A 19169-nucleotide genomic window follows, 5' to 3' on the forward strand; every position below is an offset into this window, starting at 1 on the left:
TGCTTATCATCCGATCTGTCTATGCGAGGATCTAAGGTGCAGTTGTTATCGCCTCCCCATATTGTTATGCATTCGTTACTCGGGGACAGCCGGGTGTACAGCGAGCGAAAGAAGACAGTTGCATCATGATTCGGGGCATAGGTGCAGATCAGGCGCATATCGCGCCCTTCTATGGTGCCCTGTACCAAGGCAATTCTGCCTTCATTGTCCGTTTTGGTGTGGGTCAGCGAGACAGGGACGGAGGGTGCAATCCATATCAAGACTCCTCTGGAGTATGTAGAGTACGCGGAGCCCACCAGGGTACCTCTCCAGACTTTGGCCAGCGCCGCTAGCTTGGGGGCGCTTAGGTGAGTCTCCTGAAGGAGGGCGATTCCGACTCTGTGGCGATTCATGTAGGCGTGGATGCGGCGCTGTTTGATGTAGCTATTTAGTCCCCTGACGTTCCAGGACATGACTCTGATCTTCTCAGCCATAGTCTGGATGTGGTCGTGGGGCTGTGGACAGTCTGAGGTTGAGGTATTTAACAAACTTGGTTAGCCTGGTGGCGATTCCGTTGCGCGTGGTCCCGGTCTGGCGTGTGGAGAACTTAAACTGAAATCCCAACTTGGGGTTCCCCCTGTGAATAATAACGTCTAACATAACTTTAAACACAACACGTCTAGCGAGGTTACCCTTGCTCTGACTTTCCCGTTTCTGCCCCATCGGACCTGGGTCTTCCGGTGCCCTACGGGTGGGTGAACTCACCCAAACTAGCCTGGGGCTAGGGGAGGGGTTGCCTCCGGGGATGTTATCAAGATGTGCGTCGTGTCCGGCGCCGCTCCGGTACCATCAGTGTCACCGCCATTGCTGGCGTGTTGCTGTGTGATTGCTGGGTGCTGTCCATGAGAAGTGAGGAAAGGACCATCGCTGCGGGTGGCTAGGGTCTGCGTTGCTTCAGTTCAATGTCTGGGATCTGTTCTCTGTCCATCCATTCGCAGGCCTCTGCGGGGGTGTCGAATAAGTGTGCCTTGTTGTTGCGCAGGACTTTCAGTCTAGCCGGGTAGAGGAGTAAATGGCGCAGGCCTGCGTTCTTGAGTCTAGCTTTGGTGTGGTGGAACTGGGCCCTACTCCTTTGAACCTGCAGGGTGTAATCTGGGTATATTGCGATCTTTGCAGCGTCCCTCTGTATAGAGCCACCCATTCTGGAGAAGGCCAAGATGGTTTCCCTGTCCTTGTAGTTGAGGACTTTGGCTATTATAGGTCTGGGTGGGTTCCCCGAAGGGGGCCGCCTGGCTAGGGAGCGGTGGGCTCTTTCTATAGTGAAGCCCTGCAACAGTTTTCCGGCTCCAATTTCGTGTATGAGGAGGTCCTCGATGTAATTGGTGGGGTCGATGCCCTCAGGCAGGCCGATGATACTAATGTTATTTCTGCGGGCCCTTCCTTCGGCCTCGTCAGCCCTGTCTTCCAGGTTCTTCACCTTTTGCGCCAAAAAGTTCACTTCCTTTAAAAGCTGTGTTTTGGATTCAGTGCTGTCTCGAACTTGGATCTCCAGGGCGTCCGTTCTGTTGGCGATGGAGCGCACATCCTGCCGCAGTAAGTTCAGGTCAATGGCGACCGCGTCTATTTTGTTCTCCATGGTCTTCTGAAGTGTCATGATGGCCTCTAGTAGCTGGGAGTTGGCCGGCTCAGGCGTCTCGGCGCCCGGCGCCTCCCCAGGGGCGGGGGCCGCCTCAGGCCCAGTCGCCCCGGCAGCCGCGAAGGACTCCATGGTGGTTTGGAGGTGTTTGCTTCGGGCGCCCTTGGTGGACATGTCCCCGCCGCGAGGCCCCCCAGCAGGCACCGTGCGGTCTGTAGCCTCTGGTTGTACTGATGGTCCGCTGTCGTGCGAGGGATGCCCGGAGTGGGTAGTCCCGCGCGTGTCGTCAGAGCCAGTACTGCCGGCTAGTGTGGGGGGAAGCTTTCGCGCTCCAAGGGGCCTGTCTCCCGGTGGACGTGTTCGTGCGCTGGTTGTCCTCAGGCCTTGCTCAGGGTGCCAATGGGATGTGGGTCATCGGCCCGCCGGGCAATGTGTGCGGGGTGTGGGCGCCTCAGCTGCTTGGCAGGGTGGCTGGGTGCAGATCGACTTTGAGGCCCCTGCCTCGGGTCCAGTGGGAGTGTAGTGAAAGGCCACGCCAGGCGCTCCCCCCCCCCCCCCTCCGACTCCTTACCGCTTTCCTTCGTGGCCGTGCAGGTCCGGGCCCCGCGGGTGCAGGCAGCCCTCTTCGGATCACCGTTGGTCGGGCGCCCAGGTCGCCAGCGAGCTCCCTCGAGGTTGGTTGCTGCGTTCCGCTTACAGCGTCAGGCTGGGACTCGCAACGGCCGCCATTTTCCGTGTCCGCCTGCCGTTCTTTTCTTTTCGACGTTGCGGGCCAACGGAGGGACGTAGTGCTTCCAAACTTCGACAGCGGGAGGATCAGGCTTTCGCACGGCTTGTGTGCGGTTTTCAGATGTTTGTAGTCGTATAAAGCAATAGTTGGCGGCGGATCGTTAAACGTATCGCGCGGAGCTGCACCAAACACGTCTCTCCTACATGGCGGTTAGCCACGCCCCCCCTGCCCCTAAGCTCATTAACCTAGTTTCTTCTATGGTTTTGGCCTAAGGTGGCTTGGGGGGGGCATGGCTCGGAGACACAGGGAAGGTGGCTGCCAGCCAATGGGGAACTATTTACAAAACTGTAGTTTGATGTTTGAAGCTTTGGATTTCTTTGGGCAGCCCTCCAGGCCATTGTTTCTAATCTTGCCAAGCCACTAAAGGAAAGACCCTATGTAAATCTGGTTTGGTCCAACCCTCGAAAGCTGTAGTCGGACTTCTAGAACGTGTCCCCTTTGCACGGGACCACAAGCAACCGCAGACATGTTTCAGCCTCATTTGGCATACTCTGTGAGGTGTCTTGGATCTCTAGACAAAGCAGACTCGGGATCCACATCTGGGCATATCTGTCCCATTTGAGGTGACATTTGGAAAACTGAATATTGATGACTATTAATTATGAATTAATCATAACATCTGCCATTGCTTTGAGCAACCCTCCATTTTTTTTTCTTTCAGCCTGCCATACGTTTCGAAATTAGAACCACCATGAGCAAATCAGGCTTTGTACCACCCTATTGGTGCAAGCCAATGGCTGGCTTCCACTTCCAGTCTTTTCAGTTAGCTACATGAACTACTTTGTGAAAGGATACTAGAGAAAATAGGTGCCTCTTACACAGGCATTGTACGACTGCTTGGCGCCATTCAACAGACATTTTCTGATTTCGTTTTTTCATAGTAGTGCAGACTAAACTCTTTTCAGCCAGATCTAAAAAAGGATCCTGATCGTAGGCTGCCACCAACCAAAGTAAAGAATAGCTAGTCTGAGGTTAACTTCTTATGGTGACGAGTATCTCTACTTGCCAAAATGTTTTTGGCATGTTCATATAACTGGAAAAAAATTGGTTCAGTGAACTTGTACCGCCAGGATTTTCTCCACTAGCCTTCCAAGAAAGCTTTTCAAGATTTACTTTTTCTATACCCTTCAATAACCTTTGCAAAGGCTTTTAAATTGGCACTAAGTCGGCTATCAGCAATTGACTCTTGGCGAGTAAGAAGGTGCAGTGTGTATGTGGAGAATTGTGGGCGCAAGTAACTTTTTCTGACTCTCTAGTAGCTTTAGATTTGAGATGTTGACCCTGCTTTAAAATGTTTGCATTGTTTCTTTTTGCCCCAAGCTTTAAAAAAGATCCATTTCACTTTGTGCTATTCTATTTGTCATTTTCCGGTGGATTAAGTTCTGTTTTTGCTCCCGCCCCTTAACCTATCCCTGTATTGTTTTATTACATACATTGCCTGTTTTTTTTCCAGGGGCACTGGGTACAGCCAAAACATATGCATGTGGTATGGGGGCACACATGATGCAAACCTGTTAATGGGGATGGCGGTTCCACCAAACCCTCAGGAGAAATAAAACCTAAAGGCAATTATCCTCAAACTGAATATGTGCCTGTGTTTCCACCAGCCACAAATATGATTGCAGGAGGTTGGCAGGTTCCCCAAACGCCTACATGATTTAACTGAGCATAGATCGACACTGGTTCAAAGAAAGCACCACTATTGGATAATTAGAAAGAACGCGTAAATGTATGATTACATGGAATGCCCAATGCAATAATTGGTAAAGGGACACCAATACAGGGTTCGAAATTGCTGGGAGTTATTTAGCTCCTGCTTGTAGCCTAGGAGATCCTGGTTGGCTTGATACCAACAGCTACCAGGAGCTACTTTTGACTCCCATGCCAGCTTGTTCCATAGAGAGATACCTATGTGATATTAACTATGTAAGTTTTGGAATGTGTAAAAGGAGAATAAAAGACATGTCTAAGAGACATCTAAAGCATAATGGATCAAATACAATGGGCAGGAATGCACAGTGCATGCACAAGTTAAATTTGCAATGTGCTATGTACTAGCTCCTGGTTCTGCAGAGGTAGCTCCTGCATACTGGTTGATGCCCGATACCCAGCAGCCCCCTTTAGCTCATGCTCACCAAATTTTAATTTCGCTCCCTGCAAAAAATGTGTATGCATGCATTCTCCCCGTTTGTTTCCACCTTTAACTCTGTAGAACAAAGAGCTGATATGCCTCTGGGCTGGCTAGACCCAATTTACGGCAGCTCTTACTGACCCATACCCTCTTCTTTTATACCTATGGCCTATCCTCCTCTTCGTCTTATCGTCTCTTAACCTTTCCTGTACTACTTAAGCATGCTTCTATTCTTCCTATCCTGAAAATGCCTTCTCTTGACTCCTCTCTTCCTTCTAATTGCAGGGCCATTTCTCTTCCTTATCTTTCCACGCTCTTAGAGCGTGTTGTGTAATCTCAGATTTCGTTTTTTATTTCTGCTAAATCTATTCTTGCTTGTTTTCTGGTTCTGTTCTTTGGTTTCAATCTTATCTTTCGAATCGTACATACTCAGTTTCTTGGGCTCGTATTCTTCTACCTTTCCTCTTCAGCATGGTGTTCCCAAGGCTTGGTCTTGGGTCCTTTTTCTTTTCTCTCTCTACTCCTCGCCTCTTGCTGCCATTATTTCTTCATTTGGTTGTCTCACCATATTAATGCTCATGACACCCAACTATTTATCTTTTTCTTCTACTGTTCATGACACTTTAACGTCCTGTCTTTGGCTAAGTCCTGGATGTCTGATCATTATCTGGTTCTTAATTCTTCTAAGACTGAAGTTCTCTTCTTTCCGGCTGTTACTATTCCTCCCACTATTCCCCTTGATTCTATTTCTTTTCCTCCTTTTCTGCTTTCTATTTCTTATTTCTTTGTCTGCCCTCAATTTGGGTCTCTATCTAGATTCTACATTCTCTTTTTCTTTTCATCTTTCTCTACTGTCACGCTCCTGCTGGATCCATCTTTTTAACATGTGCAAGGCCTTTTCTTACTTTCAATGCAACCAAGTTACTTTTTCCTTCTTACCTTTTCTCGCCTTTTCAATTGCTCTTGTATTCTTTTTTGGTCTTCCTGTTTCACGTCTTTCTCCCTTTAAATCGATTTTCAACTCTATTTGTCTGATTTGTTCACTTGCGCCTCATGACTCCATATCTGCATCATTATCTTCCTTGGTTTGGCTTTCTTTTCACTATCTCCTTAAATTAAATTTTCTTTTGCTTGGTTTTTAAATCCTTGTATGGCTTTTCTCCACCATATCTTTCCTTTTATTGCCCCCCCCTGTGCTCTTAGTTCTCAATATCTTTTTCTTTTAACTGTCCTCCGTGTGCCCAGTCTAGATTCTGTTGATTTTCTTTACTTGCTCCTCTCCATTGAAATGTGTTTCCACTTTCTCTTCGGTCCATTTCTTCTTATGCAGCTTTTCACTCTGCTCTTAAAGCTCATCTTCTTTGTTTTTTTGGTGATTGTTAGTTACATTTTTTATTGTAACGTGATCTGATGATTTGTACAGCGCCTTGGCATATAGCGCTTAATAAATACAAAGTAATGAAGCTGAGCCTTAATCATTCTCCCTCTCGTTGCTCTTTATTTTTCTCTCCCCTTTCTTTCCTTACTTAAGCAGCCTTCCAGCCTTTTTTCTTTTGCAGTTGGCCAGCCATGCAAGTGGATGTAGGCGACCTCTGCCCCACCCACCTGCTTAGCCCCGCCCCTTCCTTTCCATTCTTAAGTATTGTAGAGCTTGGTGTACGAAGGGCCGATGAAGAAAAGCACAAGTGCTGGTTGGGCCTGGAAAGATCCAAGAGCCAGTTACTCTGCCTGTCGTACGCTAGGTAGACCTCACTATCTGTCTACTGTCGCCATATCCCATTTTCTTTCTGTCTGGGATCACACAGCCAAAAGCCCAGAGCAGCCCGAACATAGTCAGTATTTGAGTACCTCCCTGGAACATGCTCTTACTATTTGCATCTGCCCTTTTCTGATGGTTAATATGCTCTCTACGGTCGTACAAGTCATCGTCCTCCTACCCAATATCTATCTTGATACCCTATTCATTACGAAAATGTGGTTACACCCTCCTCCCCTATATCTTTGATATGCTCCTCCTACCCATTGACGTCCTCCTCTCCTATGGCTACAGTATCTAAGGTATTGACTGCATGAGGAAAACTGGAGGTTCGGTGGCAGTCCTCCATTGACGTCTGCACATGGCGCCTTCGAATTCCTATCGCTCTGGTTCCCTTTCTCAAAGAACTCTTACATTCCACCCTATTTACAGTCCACCCCAAGGGAGTGGTAACTTTGATTATCTCTCCAACCATCTTTCCTCTGCAACGGTCTCCTACAGTAATAACAACATTCTTCTCAGAGACTTCAAAGTCCTCCAGTTCCAACCAGAAAACACCTATGCTCCCTGACTGACACCATGGACCTTAAACAGTTTGTACTTTTCCCCTAGCTCCCAATGCATGTCAAAGGCCACATGCTCAACGTTGTCTTCACCACCCTCCTGCCTTCTTGAATGGACAGACCACACTGCAATCCCCCTTGGCCAGGCTTAACATCCTAAGACTGCGCACCCTCTTCCAAGAATTTCCTTCTGGGTACACCAGAGGCAACATTTGCAATGTTTCCCATCACAGGGAATGCTTCGGCCTTTATGGATGTATTCAACCATTTCCTCAAAAAGCTAGTAGACGCACATGTTCACCAAAAGTCTAGTTGTGCCAAAATGAAATTGTCGACACCTGAGCTCCAGCCAAAGCGCCATTGCATCCTTGAAAAGCTGTGGTGCGAGGACTGCAGCCCAGGGAGTATCTCATCCCTCAAATCCTTGCGCACATATTGCAGATACGCAAGTCGGCTTACTACACCTATACCATACCTGAGGCACCCTTCAACCGGAGCATATACAAAGTAGTTAGTACAGTGCCAAGCCCACACCTTTCCCTGAGGTGCCGGCTTCTCAAGACAAATGTGACAAAATGAATACCTTCTTCATTAACACAACAAGGCATAAAATAGCCGTGTCGCATAGCAATTTGCTATGCAATTATGTAGGTTTGCTAATCAAATGGACACTTGAGTAGCAAAGTTAGCTATTTAAGTTGCCTTCTTCAGTGAAAGCACAGCTCACCCTTCGTTCCTCTTTTGTCTGTACACTTCAAGTGCTAATGGAGAGAAAGTGCAGCAGTAATCGTCTCCTCCACAAGTGCCACAGGCATGTGTGGGAGTGCTAGGCAAGAATTTCTTTTTCAAATAATTGCAGTACAGAAATGATCGGGATGATACTTTTATTAAGCTTTCTAGGCAAAGACCAGTATGTGTCAACTTTATATATTTTATAAAAGACGGTCATGTAATTCCATTCCTAAAATGTAAGTTGTTATGTAATGCATAATAGCAATATTGATACTGTAATACACTGCATCATCTCCATGCTTTACAGCAAAGTTTAGGTGAGTGTATCTAAATTTCATAGTGTCAACTATATTTCATTTTGTTGGTCAAGATGCATCATATTGACGAGTGAATACTTTTGAAAATGTACATGATCAAATGCTTTTGATGGCAAACCTAGTTCAGTAACCTGCAGTTTGCATAAATCTTGCACCTGGTGCTCAACCCATGAGCGAACTCTTATTCTTTGACTTTATATATTCTCACCTTGTTGCTTTATACCAGCTACCCTGAAAGTAAGAGGACAACAAAATGCAATTTCCCACCTACTTAGCCAAATTCTGTGCCTGCTACATTATCCACTCTGCTTAGTCTCTTGCCTCTTACATAATGAATACACAAAGCGAACTAGATGCTTACGCAAAGTAGTGATTAATAGTTCCATCCAGTCTGTACATCTACAGATCTACTGCAATACCAAACACTGTAGTTAGGCTCCAGAGCTCGCTTTGCATTATGATTGTATTATAGATTGCCACCTGCAGGAGACAACTGGCCAAACTGTTTTCAGAGCTTTTTTTTATCATATCTATTTACTTTTGTCCATTTATGCAGCTAACTTTTTACATTTTACAGACACTCATCTATGGCTCGCAAAGTCTTTTCGCCCACTCACATAGTCGAGTAGATTTTTCATTTAACATTTCTTTGTTTGCACTATATGTGAAATAAGTTTAACCATCCATGTCTGGCCTCTGGATGGCAGCAGTGTGGCCTCTGGATGGTAGCAGTGTGCCAAACAAAGGGGTTTTGTTGTGGCATGCACCATTTTCTACAGAAATAGCATTTTAAATTTGTGGTCCTCCGTTTTTATGGGTTAAGGGCATTTCTCTTCGGTTGAATAGGTAAATTAGGTTACCCAAACTGCAGGTCTAGCTGAAATTTAAAGAATTTGCGAGGTGTGACTCCTCTCACTAATGTCTTATGTCAGTGGTTCGCAAAACTGCTGTATTGTTGCTCATTTCATGTATTTGGTAAAAATAACGTCTGGCGACATTAACAATATTAGTGCAAAATTTCTAATAAAATGGGTTTGTTTGCTAATCAAAAAAATATTAATTAGCAAACTCTGCTAATCAATTTTTTAAAACTAATTTATGCCTTGCACAATGAATAAGATCAGTGGTCTCATTGGCAGCTCCAAACCAGATGTAGCCCAGCTGTCTATTGCTTCCCCAGCCCCTTGAGCCCAAGATGCTTTTGCCCTGGGCAGCCTTCACCCTCTTCTTTCCTAAGGAACTCTGACATTCATGCTTCCCTTAAACCGACCACTTACATGGACACATTACTCCTGTTTCCCTTGTTAAACAGCTCGCCAAATCAACACTCCTCTGTATTGCGAACCCTTTCCCCAATGAGGGTGCATTTCTATCGCACATTGAAGACATGTCTCGCATTTAATAAAATAAAAATAAAACTGGCTTGACTCTGGGGACCCAGCCAACTAAAGACCCACCCCAAGCCTCCCATACATCAGGAAGATTATTGAGAAAGTAATTGCGACCCAACTACGTACGAAAATCAACCAACTTGCCACCTTTGTGATTACCAGTCCGGCAACTGCCCCAAATTCAGCACAGACTGCAGCCATCTAAGTGGTGTCCAATGTATATGAATAGCTGATGCAGGGGAATTGTTCCACCTAGTCCTATACCTCTCAGCTTTCTTTGTTAAAGTTGACCACCTAACACTTCTCTCCCTTCTCACAGAAAGGATGGGCTTTTCGTGAACGATTTGAAAATGGTTAGTTTAGAACCTATCCAGCAGACACCAGGCGGTATAGATGGGCTCATTCAGATCCAACCGATTCCCACATGTCGGGTCCCCCAAGGTACCACCCTCTTCCCCAATCTTCCATTTATGCATGGAACCCCAGACATAGCCATTCATCAGTATGTTGGCTACCCTCTGATGTCCCTTAAGGTCAGTGGCACCCAGGACTTTGCCCGCCTCTGCGTATGTCTGCCCACCATCCAAACATGGATGTCCAATGCCTACCTGAAACTGAAATCCCCCACCCCCTCAGACCCAATTAGTAGTTGTCGCTGGCACCCCACCAGGCACCTACTTGTGCAACGTAGCTGGAGGACCTGCATCTGAAAGGAGTCGGCCCTCAGTTGTTGATGGTAGCCTTTCTTTCAAAAGCCCATAGCCAAAAAGGCACAAATTGCATGGCTACAGATCTGCACAATCCAGAGACCTTTTGTCCCCCATACGACTTCTGCATGATGGTCCAATCCCTCATAATCTCGCACATCCAACAGGGAAAAACCCTCCTTACTGGGATTCCAGCCACGCGACCGGCCAAACTCTCAACAGTGCAGCCCACCATACTGCAGCCTCCCTCATTACAGGTGCCTTCAAACTCTAACACATATCTCTTTGCACAGGCTTCACTGGCTGCCCCCTCGTCTCCAGGATTGTTTTCAAAACGGCAAGAATCACCCCAAAAGTGTTCTCGAGCAGAACACCAAGATAGAGCAGCTACACTCCACACCTTTTTGGAGGCTCTCGCACCTCACGAAGCAAAACCTTGTAAAGGTTGGAGTCTCAACTAGCCAGTAAAGAGAAGACTCGCAAGCAGTCCTTCTGCCATGCCCCAAACAGCTGGAACTCAATCCCGACAGAGTCTCAGCATGCCCCCACCATCCTCCAGTCCCGCAAAAACACAAAATTTGACTCTTTCAACAATACTTGCCAGACAAATAATATCCCACCCTCCCTCCATCAATAGTATTGCATTACTATATAAAAGGCCAAGTGCAATGCCGGCACCCACCCATTGTAATGCAATCAGCTGGTCATGAGCTAGATTTGCAATATAAGCAATACAAAAAAGTGAAGGTTTTCCTAATTGCAGTTATAGAAAGTATCTGTATTAGCATATTGTGGGGCTCCTCAACTCGGATACGTGGTGGGAGCCTTGGGAATTATGGAAGGAAGATCCCAAGTACTGAGCTACTTGGATTGATCAGACTGAGCCTCTTTAGATGTTCAGTTGACCATCTCCAGTCAGTATCAACTGTCAAAATGCTCCTCCATGAATAAACTAAACCCGACAGCACTACCCTCTCCCGGGAAGAATGCATCCCCTTGCAGGTCTAGCAGATGTCCAATAGGAATGCTAAAACAAACGATGTAGCCGCTAAACCAAGAAATTAACCATAAACTTTCCTGTAATAGGACTCCTAAATGAAAAACCCGAGAAACAACCATACATTTGTGTTTCATTTGATTTATACTGCACTTTCGCCAAAGCTCTGAACAGTGAAAATAAAGCTGTTCAATCTGGTGAAGCAGTACATTCTAAATAATAAACAGAAGTAATGAAGGGTGAAACTACATGTAGCTGCTAGCCCCAGATTTAAGTAGCAGGCTAGATTTCTAAAATATTTTTTATAATTTTATTTATATATTACCATCTGTTCTTAGCAGCCCACTCTGTCTGCTCTATACCACATTGTATGTGCAGGTCAGTTTTCCCCCCCCTCGCCCCCCCTGGACCCCCACAATTGTTTGTTGTGCAATTCTACAGCGTTTTATATACCATTGGTATGATCTCAAAGCGCTCTGGGTTGAATGCCCTCTGGGACCAAAGTCCAGGTCAGTGGAGAGAGTAGGGTAGTAAATAGTACTTTGGTACGCTCAGTATGTGTGCAGCCAATGCGGTTTATGTGGTGTGTGGCTGCATTCTAATGATAGGCATTGTGTGGGATCAGGGAAATGTGTGCAGCTAGGCAATTGACCTCGGATCTGCATTCTGGCAGTGCTGGAGCTTGTATATGAGATTGAGTGCAGCTAGGCCGATATTTATTTATTTATTTATTTTTTATTTTTTAAAAAATGAAAAACTATTTTTTTGTTATTCTCCTCACTCCCACCTCCCTCCCACCAACCCCAGTGGGGGTATTGCTGTGTTTTAAAAGACTATTGAGGTGTGTTTGATGGTGTGTAGGTATATGTGCAGCTAGGCCTCAAATGATCGAGGGGCATAGCTGCATTCTTTTGTTTGTTGATGCAGAGGAGTGAGCATATCAGTGTGTGCGAGTGTCTGTGCTTAATTGGTGGGGGACCCCCTTTCCTGATTACCTTCCAGTACCCGCTGAGCTGACAAGATCTATTCTAGGTTCGGAGCATTTGTTCTCCGAGAGAAGTTCTGTCTAGTGTGGAGTTTTTTCTGGTAACCAGGCTTTTCTGGTAACCAGGCTTGCGAATGTCTTTCCCTGCTTGGCAATGTTATCAATGTTCAGTCGCCCGATTCTTGTTCTTTATTTGGTTAAACAGAAATTACAGGTCTATGGTCATCCTGTGTCTCGTTGATGCTGCCCTTGTTTATTGGATGATAACTTTTCGTTGTGTGGTTACATCCAGTTCAGTTCTATCGGACTTAGGAGTACTAACTACATTCAATAACTGGTGTTCCGTGGATCCAAGTCAAGCATCAGTGGCTACGCCCATCCCTATGTCTTGATGAGAGTGCAGTTGCTTATATGATGACATCTTCTCAGTGTGCCTTTACTTCAGTTCTATTCTATCGGACATAGTGAGCACATCTTAGCTATGAAGACTGGTACTCAGTGACCCCGAGGGCCAGCAACCGATTAGGAAGTTATGTTTGTGATGTGTCACACTGGCATTGTTGCATGAAGTGGGGTTATGTATGTGCAGTTCAACTCCCCCCCCCCCCCCTGCCGCTTCCTCCCCACACACACACACACACACACAACTATTTTTTTTTTTTGAGTCCGTGTTTTTATTCTGCTATCTTCTCCATGCAACCCAGAACGTTTATTAACACTTACCTGAGTCCACATTTTGGTATATCATTTAACCACGGTGCTATTGCATTCCCAAAAGAGCCATGTCAAAATACCTTGGTCAGATTAATCTCGCTGTTTATTGTAACACATTTTAAATGTGCTCCGTTTCCGGTTTGTTGTAGCTGTTCAGCAAACTTCATCATTTTAAGTTCTAGTAATGTCTTGCTTTATTCAGTGATTGGTGGTGAATGGCAAACTGCAGCTCCCCCATATGCAATGCATAGTTTGATTGTGGTTAAAAAAATATATATATATTAACCATATCTCTCCTACGAGAATCTAGTGTGGCACACCTGATGAAAAACACTCTCGTATGCTGCTATTACAGTGTGAAGAAGTAATCTCTTTACAGTTAAAACTTTGCAATGTTTTAGGGATATGGTAGCTGTTATCCATATTTGTTACTTCTTTCTAGACTGGTCTGTTATACGTATGGAGGTCTTGTGGCCCCTCTCCTGGTATGGGTCTTGTTGCAGCGCATATTGATTGTATATGCACATTTGGGTGGTGGGTGGGGTGTCTTGTGTGCTGCCTCTTACTTTTGTGATCAAAACAGCAGTGTGCCTTCTGTATATAAATAAACTAGTAAGTACAATAGATAAGAAACAGATTTGACGGAAAGCAGTGAGCTTCTTACAATGGGGGGAGTTTGAGGGACATTCTGACCAGCTTGTGGAGGGGAGTAAATGGAACAGTCACCACGGACGACACACCTAGATTAAGGACAGCCAACATTAGACATTTTTAAGTGCAGGTAGGAATCTGCAACGCCCTCTCTGTTTTTGTTGAGGCAGAAGCTCTGCTCATATTAGGGGACCCCTCCACTCCCTGAACTAGCTTTTTTCCCCCTTTGGTTTTTAGGATCTCTATCCTCTCTATGTGGAAAGACCCTGTTCTACTGAAGTCCCGCTGTCAATGCAGTCCTTTGTTTTAATATTTGTCCCAATGGGAGCCCATTTGGTGCCCCGAAACAGGATAGTGTTCCATCCGAAATGCATTGGCCTTGTTTTCTGTTCTCCTCTGTTTTGGCTATTGCTTTCATGATTTGGATCTAGCAATACAATAATTTTCGCATCCTATGACTGAGTGTGTTTTTTGTTTGTTTTTACAATGTTTTTGGATTTCTGAGCAGCCTTTTATTACAGTGCAGTTGTCGCACGTATTCTGTGAGCGTGTAGCATTGAGGCTAGTTTGCTTCAATCGTTTTGTGTATCCTAAACACCTGTCGGGATTGCAGCGCATGAGGACTGGAGTTGACAACCGTACTCTAGGTGCTTTAGTAGAGGTGTGAGATTACCAGCTGTTCTTAAAACCTGATTCTGGAATACGTTTTGTGAGGTAGCTTGATGTAGACCTCCAGTTTTCAGTCCATGTTCCATCACTTTTTACCCATGTTTCACGGTCAATATTCTTGCAGTGCTTTGGACCTTTCCTTAATTCTGTAACACAGGCAACATGATGGGGGCCCTACAGGCTGCACTGAAGAACCCTCCAATCAATACCAAGAACCAGTCTGCAAAGGTAATGCTGCTGTATTAGTAACATGATGCAACAGCGTGGCATCCATGCCCCTGTTCCCCGTTTGCTAGTCTCTTATGCATGCTTTTTAAATTCAGGATGGTAGGGAGAAATGTTTTCTACAGTTATTGTACAACCCTGCAAGATGTCAGAATAGGTGATGCTTGTTTTGTTTTATTTCATGTCCGAGTTGTAAGTCTATTGTTTCAACAACTGGTTATAAGTGACTTTTATATAGTTATGAAACAGTTGACCCGGACCTTGGCAGCACCTGCCTAGGCTGCTCATGTATATTCATCGACCCTTGGATTTTTGCCAACGTATGTCTGTTATTCACCATAAAGTTTTGGTGTAAAGCAAGGACTTGTACTCTGACCGTGTTGTAGAGACAAAGAGTTTGAATTACCATAGTGTAAACATTTTACAACGACTACAAAGATTAAATTGGCATGGTGCTTTCCCCAGTGTACCCTTCCCCTCTCCCCAAATTCTCCTTCAACGTTGGGGATGCGTGATGAGAAGTTTGAGCATATTGTCCATGATTGACGTCACTGTGGCCAGAAACATTTGTGCAAAGCATGTAACTTATGCCTTTCTCTTCCACAGGACCGTGCAGAAGGTGTTGTGTTGAAAGTTCTCGTCTCCTTCAAAACCAATGACATAGAAAAGGCTGTTCAGTCGCTGGACAAGAATGGCGTGGATCTATTGATGAAATACATCTACAAAGGGTTTGAGAGCCCCTCTGATAACAGCAGTGCTGTCTTATTGCAGTGGCATGAAAAGGTATGCCTAACCTTCCCCCGTTTGGTTTTGGCAGAAGTGTTCTTTCCTGCCTGCATTGATGAACTGGGCTTCTCTGTGTTCTAACCCTTTGGAATATTTGATGTTTCACCACTTTTTTTCTCAACAGGCCTTGGCAGCTGGAGGTGTGGGGTCTATCGTCAGAGTCTTGACAGCCAGGAAGACTGTGTAATGGCGTCTGGATGTGGTTGCCCTATGTGATGTTTGAATTGCTGGTACAAAGACCAAACTGAATCAGATTCAACAGTCGCTGCCCTGTGGGCGGAGTCTATTCCTTTCTCTTGCTTCCTTTTTTTGTATCTATGAACAAAACAAATCTGCCTACTCTATTTTTGTTAGGCTTTGATAAAGGTATTGTGATTTGAGAGTTTAATATTTCTAACACGACCGTTAGTTGCTCTCATTTCAGTGTTCCTACTCGTGCTTGATCGTGATCAGTGGCTGGGCCCAAAGGTCCAAGTGAAAATACTGCCAACTCCATTGACTCTGACCTTACAATTCAAGGGGTCAATGTCCTCTCTGCACCAGGCAGGTCTTGCATCCTCAGTAAGACCATTTTCCAGGTCCTGGCTTGATGTGCTGGACAAGGGGATCAGTTTTCCTACAATCGATTTGTTTGTGCTGAATGGAAGTTGTGGAAGAAAAGTGTTGGGTTAAAACCTACAACCCCAGACGTGGCTGAAGTCACAAGTAAAACAAATGTACCACAATTAATGTATGTGGTGCATGGGATAGTTGTCGGCAATGGATTATACCATCAGTAAGAATGTTTCATCCTCTAGTCTGCATGTGCTACACTTTCATTGATTGTAGTTTACCTCACCCCAAACGTATTCAGGCTCAGCAGTCATGCCTTTGTGTGCACTCCTAACGTCCTTGCAGGAACTTGAGTTCAGCATCCTTGGATAGCATTGTCGATCATTGTCAGAAAACAAATTCTGACACGTTGATGGTCTGTGGTTGCTGCTTCTTGGCATGTGTCCCACCCAGGTACAAATCTGGTTTAATTTTCGTGTTTATTCTGATGCTGAGCCAACACAAATGTTGCAATTTTTTTGATACATGCTTTTCTTTATTTTGTAAATTCATAAAATATAAAGTTTAAAATGTTTATTTGTGTGTGTGTGTTTGGTTTGAGGACATGATCAGTGACATTCCTGTTAATAAGAACTGCATATTTGATGTCTAGGTGCAAGTATTGCCTATAGATTTAATCTCTTAACAGGCAGCTAAGTAATCGTGCCAGAGCCATTAAAAATGTGACAACACATGAAATTCACAGACTACAAACACTGGCACTTGTCGTTTGCTTTCTTTGTTTACTATTAATGCAACACATCGTCACTTGTCGCTACAAACCACTCCTATTCAAATCCTGTTGTGGCCTTGCTGCACCTTACATTGCATGCCCGGTCTTGTGCTATTGACAATCTCTAACATTGTAGTCTACTGCCCCCTGAATCTTTCCTTTGCCGACCTTGTGCACCCTCTTGCTTCCTCTCCTTTGTCTCCTCATTGCCCCCTTCACTGTAACTCCCTTCCCCATGACATTAAGAATACTACCAACATCCACTCCTTGAAATCAGCAATTATGTTCCACCTCCTTCACCTTGATGGGAAGTCTACCCTATGTCTGAACATAACCCACCCCCGGTTTGATTACCCCTTCCTTTCCACTGTTGCCCTTACTGCCAGCCACACTATATATCCCCCTTTCATATCGAAGTAGTTGTTCTCTGTATTTCTGTCCATGTAGAGGTTTTTGGCCTGTTATCAAAGATTATTTTGAAGTTTAGGAAGCAGCTCAATATAAATGATGTAAGAGTTACTGGTTTCATTGACGGTGGGGAAAATACTTTTTTTGTGGGGGTGGAGGGGAGTTTGTTTGCTTTGCTTTTTGTTTAAACCATCGGGCAAAATTGAACATTTTGCTTGTAACTCAAGATGTGCAGAACCTACCAGTTTTCTACTCCTTAAATGTAGCTGAGTGGTTGTGCTAGTAGATAATCTAAAAGCCATTCTCGGATCCCTTAATTTGACGGGATCCATCGATGGCTTTGTTTTAGTAGGTACCTTGGGATCATTTTCATTGATCAGAAGTAGCTCTTTTTAGAGAACAGGTTTCAGACCCTAGCTTAACTTGATGATATTACTAGTAGACCGATTAGACACAGCACTGGCTGTACGTTTACATAATAAGTCCTAACCCAGGCCAAGCCTACCTTTTCCCCGTGTGATGTTACTAGGGGCCAGTGACAAACTAAAAGTATGTTGATTCAGTGAAGGTTATTTTTATTTATTTTTTTACTTCCCAAACCTTTCTGCATAAATTCAAGGTTGGTATAGTTCCTTTAGAATTCTGTGTTAGGATTTGGGATAATGTCCCATGAAAGCTACAGTGAGATTTGTGACCATTGTACTGTCAAAGGAACAAAAACTGTTTTCTCCTTTTGGAAATTCAGATTCTACTGATGAATCTCGGTGGAGAGTCAAGCAATGTTTGGCTCTGGCATTCTTCAGTGAATATTCAGGTCTCCAAACTCATGTAATGAGAGCCCCTTGACCACTGAAAATAAATTCCAAGATTGTAAATACAGGTTTAACGGGATGGTGTATGGTTTATAACAATGCCCGTCAACCTAACTACACAACGTGTTTTTGGGGGATAGGCTCGGGACTTTTAAGGTTTCAGAAAACACAATTTCCGAATTAACATTTTGGTTATGATATGGCATTTGTAACGCGCCCATACACAGGTGGTTTAAAATAAAATGTTGTAGCGCTTCATTCGCAATTGACTAAAACAAGTAACGCTACATATTTAGGGTGGCACTAAGAGAAGCCGCAGCAAGGCCCACTTTAAACACCTTGTGAAAGAATGCCGTCTGGTGAGGGGCGGGGGGTAGTAGTCCAAGCTTTTTAAAGTTTTATTTAAATAAAATGATGCAAGTAATTCTATTTCTGAAGAGGAGGTCCACCAATCAGACCCTACCTTTCATAAATGCTACATGCCACAATTATAGTGCAGATGTGTGCCATCAGCTCTGCTGTGGCACAGCGTGGGTTCAAAGGTCACATGTGCGTCCCTGACAGCTGCTGGGGCACAACGTCCCTGCAGATGGGTGGCTTTTTAATCCTTTGCACATCTGATCTAAATTAAAATAATTGCATGCCTTAGGTCAGTCTGGTGGCATATATGCCTGGCCTGGCCTGGTTATGGCAGGGAGGCTACTAATAGCACACAATTATAAAGCTACAGCAATTTGATATCACACTGGTGTTCACTTTGTGAGCAGGACCCAGCCATGACAGGATTGATGTATATTGGCAATTGGCTAGAATGTCTCTACAGCTGCTTTGTGGAACAATAGCTAGGATGCTGCCTCTTTCCTTCTCCTGGATGAAGGATAACACGTTTCCTCAGGAAGTCTCCTGGGAACTAGTGCTTAAAAGGCAGCACTGACCCAACCAAGCCACACACCAGGGTGCTGACCACTGGAGCCCCTTTGAAGTTAGCAGGCATTGTAAGGGTGCACAGTTAGAGTAGGGTAGTACCACCGAACAGCCCACCCCAGAGAAAGAATCCTCTTCTGAGAGGGAACATAGAAAGTCTCATAAATACCACATGCACCAATTTTATTTTCATATTAAAATATAAAGACCTTGCTGCCGGAGGGACGAGATAGAAGCTGCCATACTGCCTCAATTGCACTGAAGTAGAACTGGAAAGAAGGGCCCACCATAATGTTTTTTTGTTTGGGCTCTCTTCATTTTTCCTGTCCTGCCAAAGGCAAGGTACTACAGCTGTGATGTCATAAGGCAAAGGGCACTTGTTACAGCAAAAGGATTGTATCACTTAAAGCAAGGTTGCTTTGGACCAATACCCTGTGGCATTTTCCTTTTAAAGGAAGACGGACCCCTCTCAGTCTTTGATTCATCCTTGAACCATTAAGAGAAGGATTCACATTTGTGCAGTGAATTCCAAAGTCCTCGCACAATGGAGGTGAAGACAGAAGGCATAGAAGAGCTCTGTTCCCTGGCCATCCCCAGAGAACTCTGGGGGTGACTGCTGCTGTACCCCATCCTCTCTGCTGCTCGCACTGGAATCGGGCTCCTGTTCACTGG

At 44.9% G+C, this 19169-nt stretch overlaps 1 protein-coding gene across 1 annotated transcript in view; it reads left to right on the top strand.

The window, feature by feature from the left end:
• ARPC5 (actin related protein 2/3 complex subunit 5) overlaps positions 1–16155 on the top strand; it is a 29884-nt gene extending 13729 nt beyond the window's left edge. The window contains exons 2-4 of the mRNA XM_069641393.1: positions 14174–14246; positions 14850–15026; positions 15154–16155. Coding sequence (XP_069497494.1) covers positions 14174–14246; positions 14850–15026; positions 15154–15216 — 313 coding nt within the window. The 3' untranslated portion in view covers positions 15217–16155. The remainder of the gene's footprint in view (positions 1–14173; positions 14247–14849; positions 15027–15153) is intronic.
• The last annotated feature ends 3014 nt before the right edge of the window (positions 16156–19169 follow it).

This window comes from Ambystoma mexicanum, chromosome 1q, assembly GCF_040938575.1.
Source record: "Ambystoma mexicanum isolate Mex_15411 chromosome 1q, UKY_AmexF1_1, whole genome shotgun sequence".
Classification (NCBI taxonomy): Eukaryota; Metazoa; Chordata; class Amphibia; order Caudata; family Ambystomatidae; genus Ambystoma; species Ambystoma mexicanum.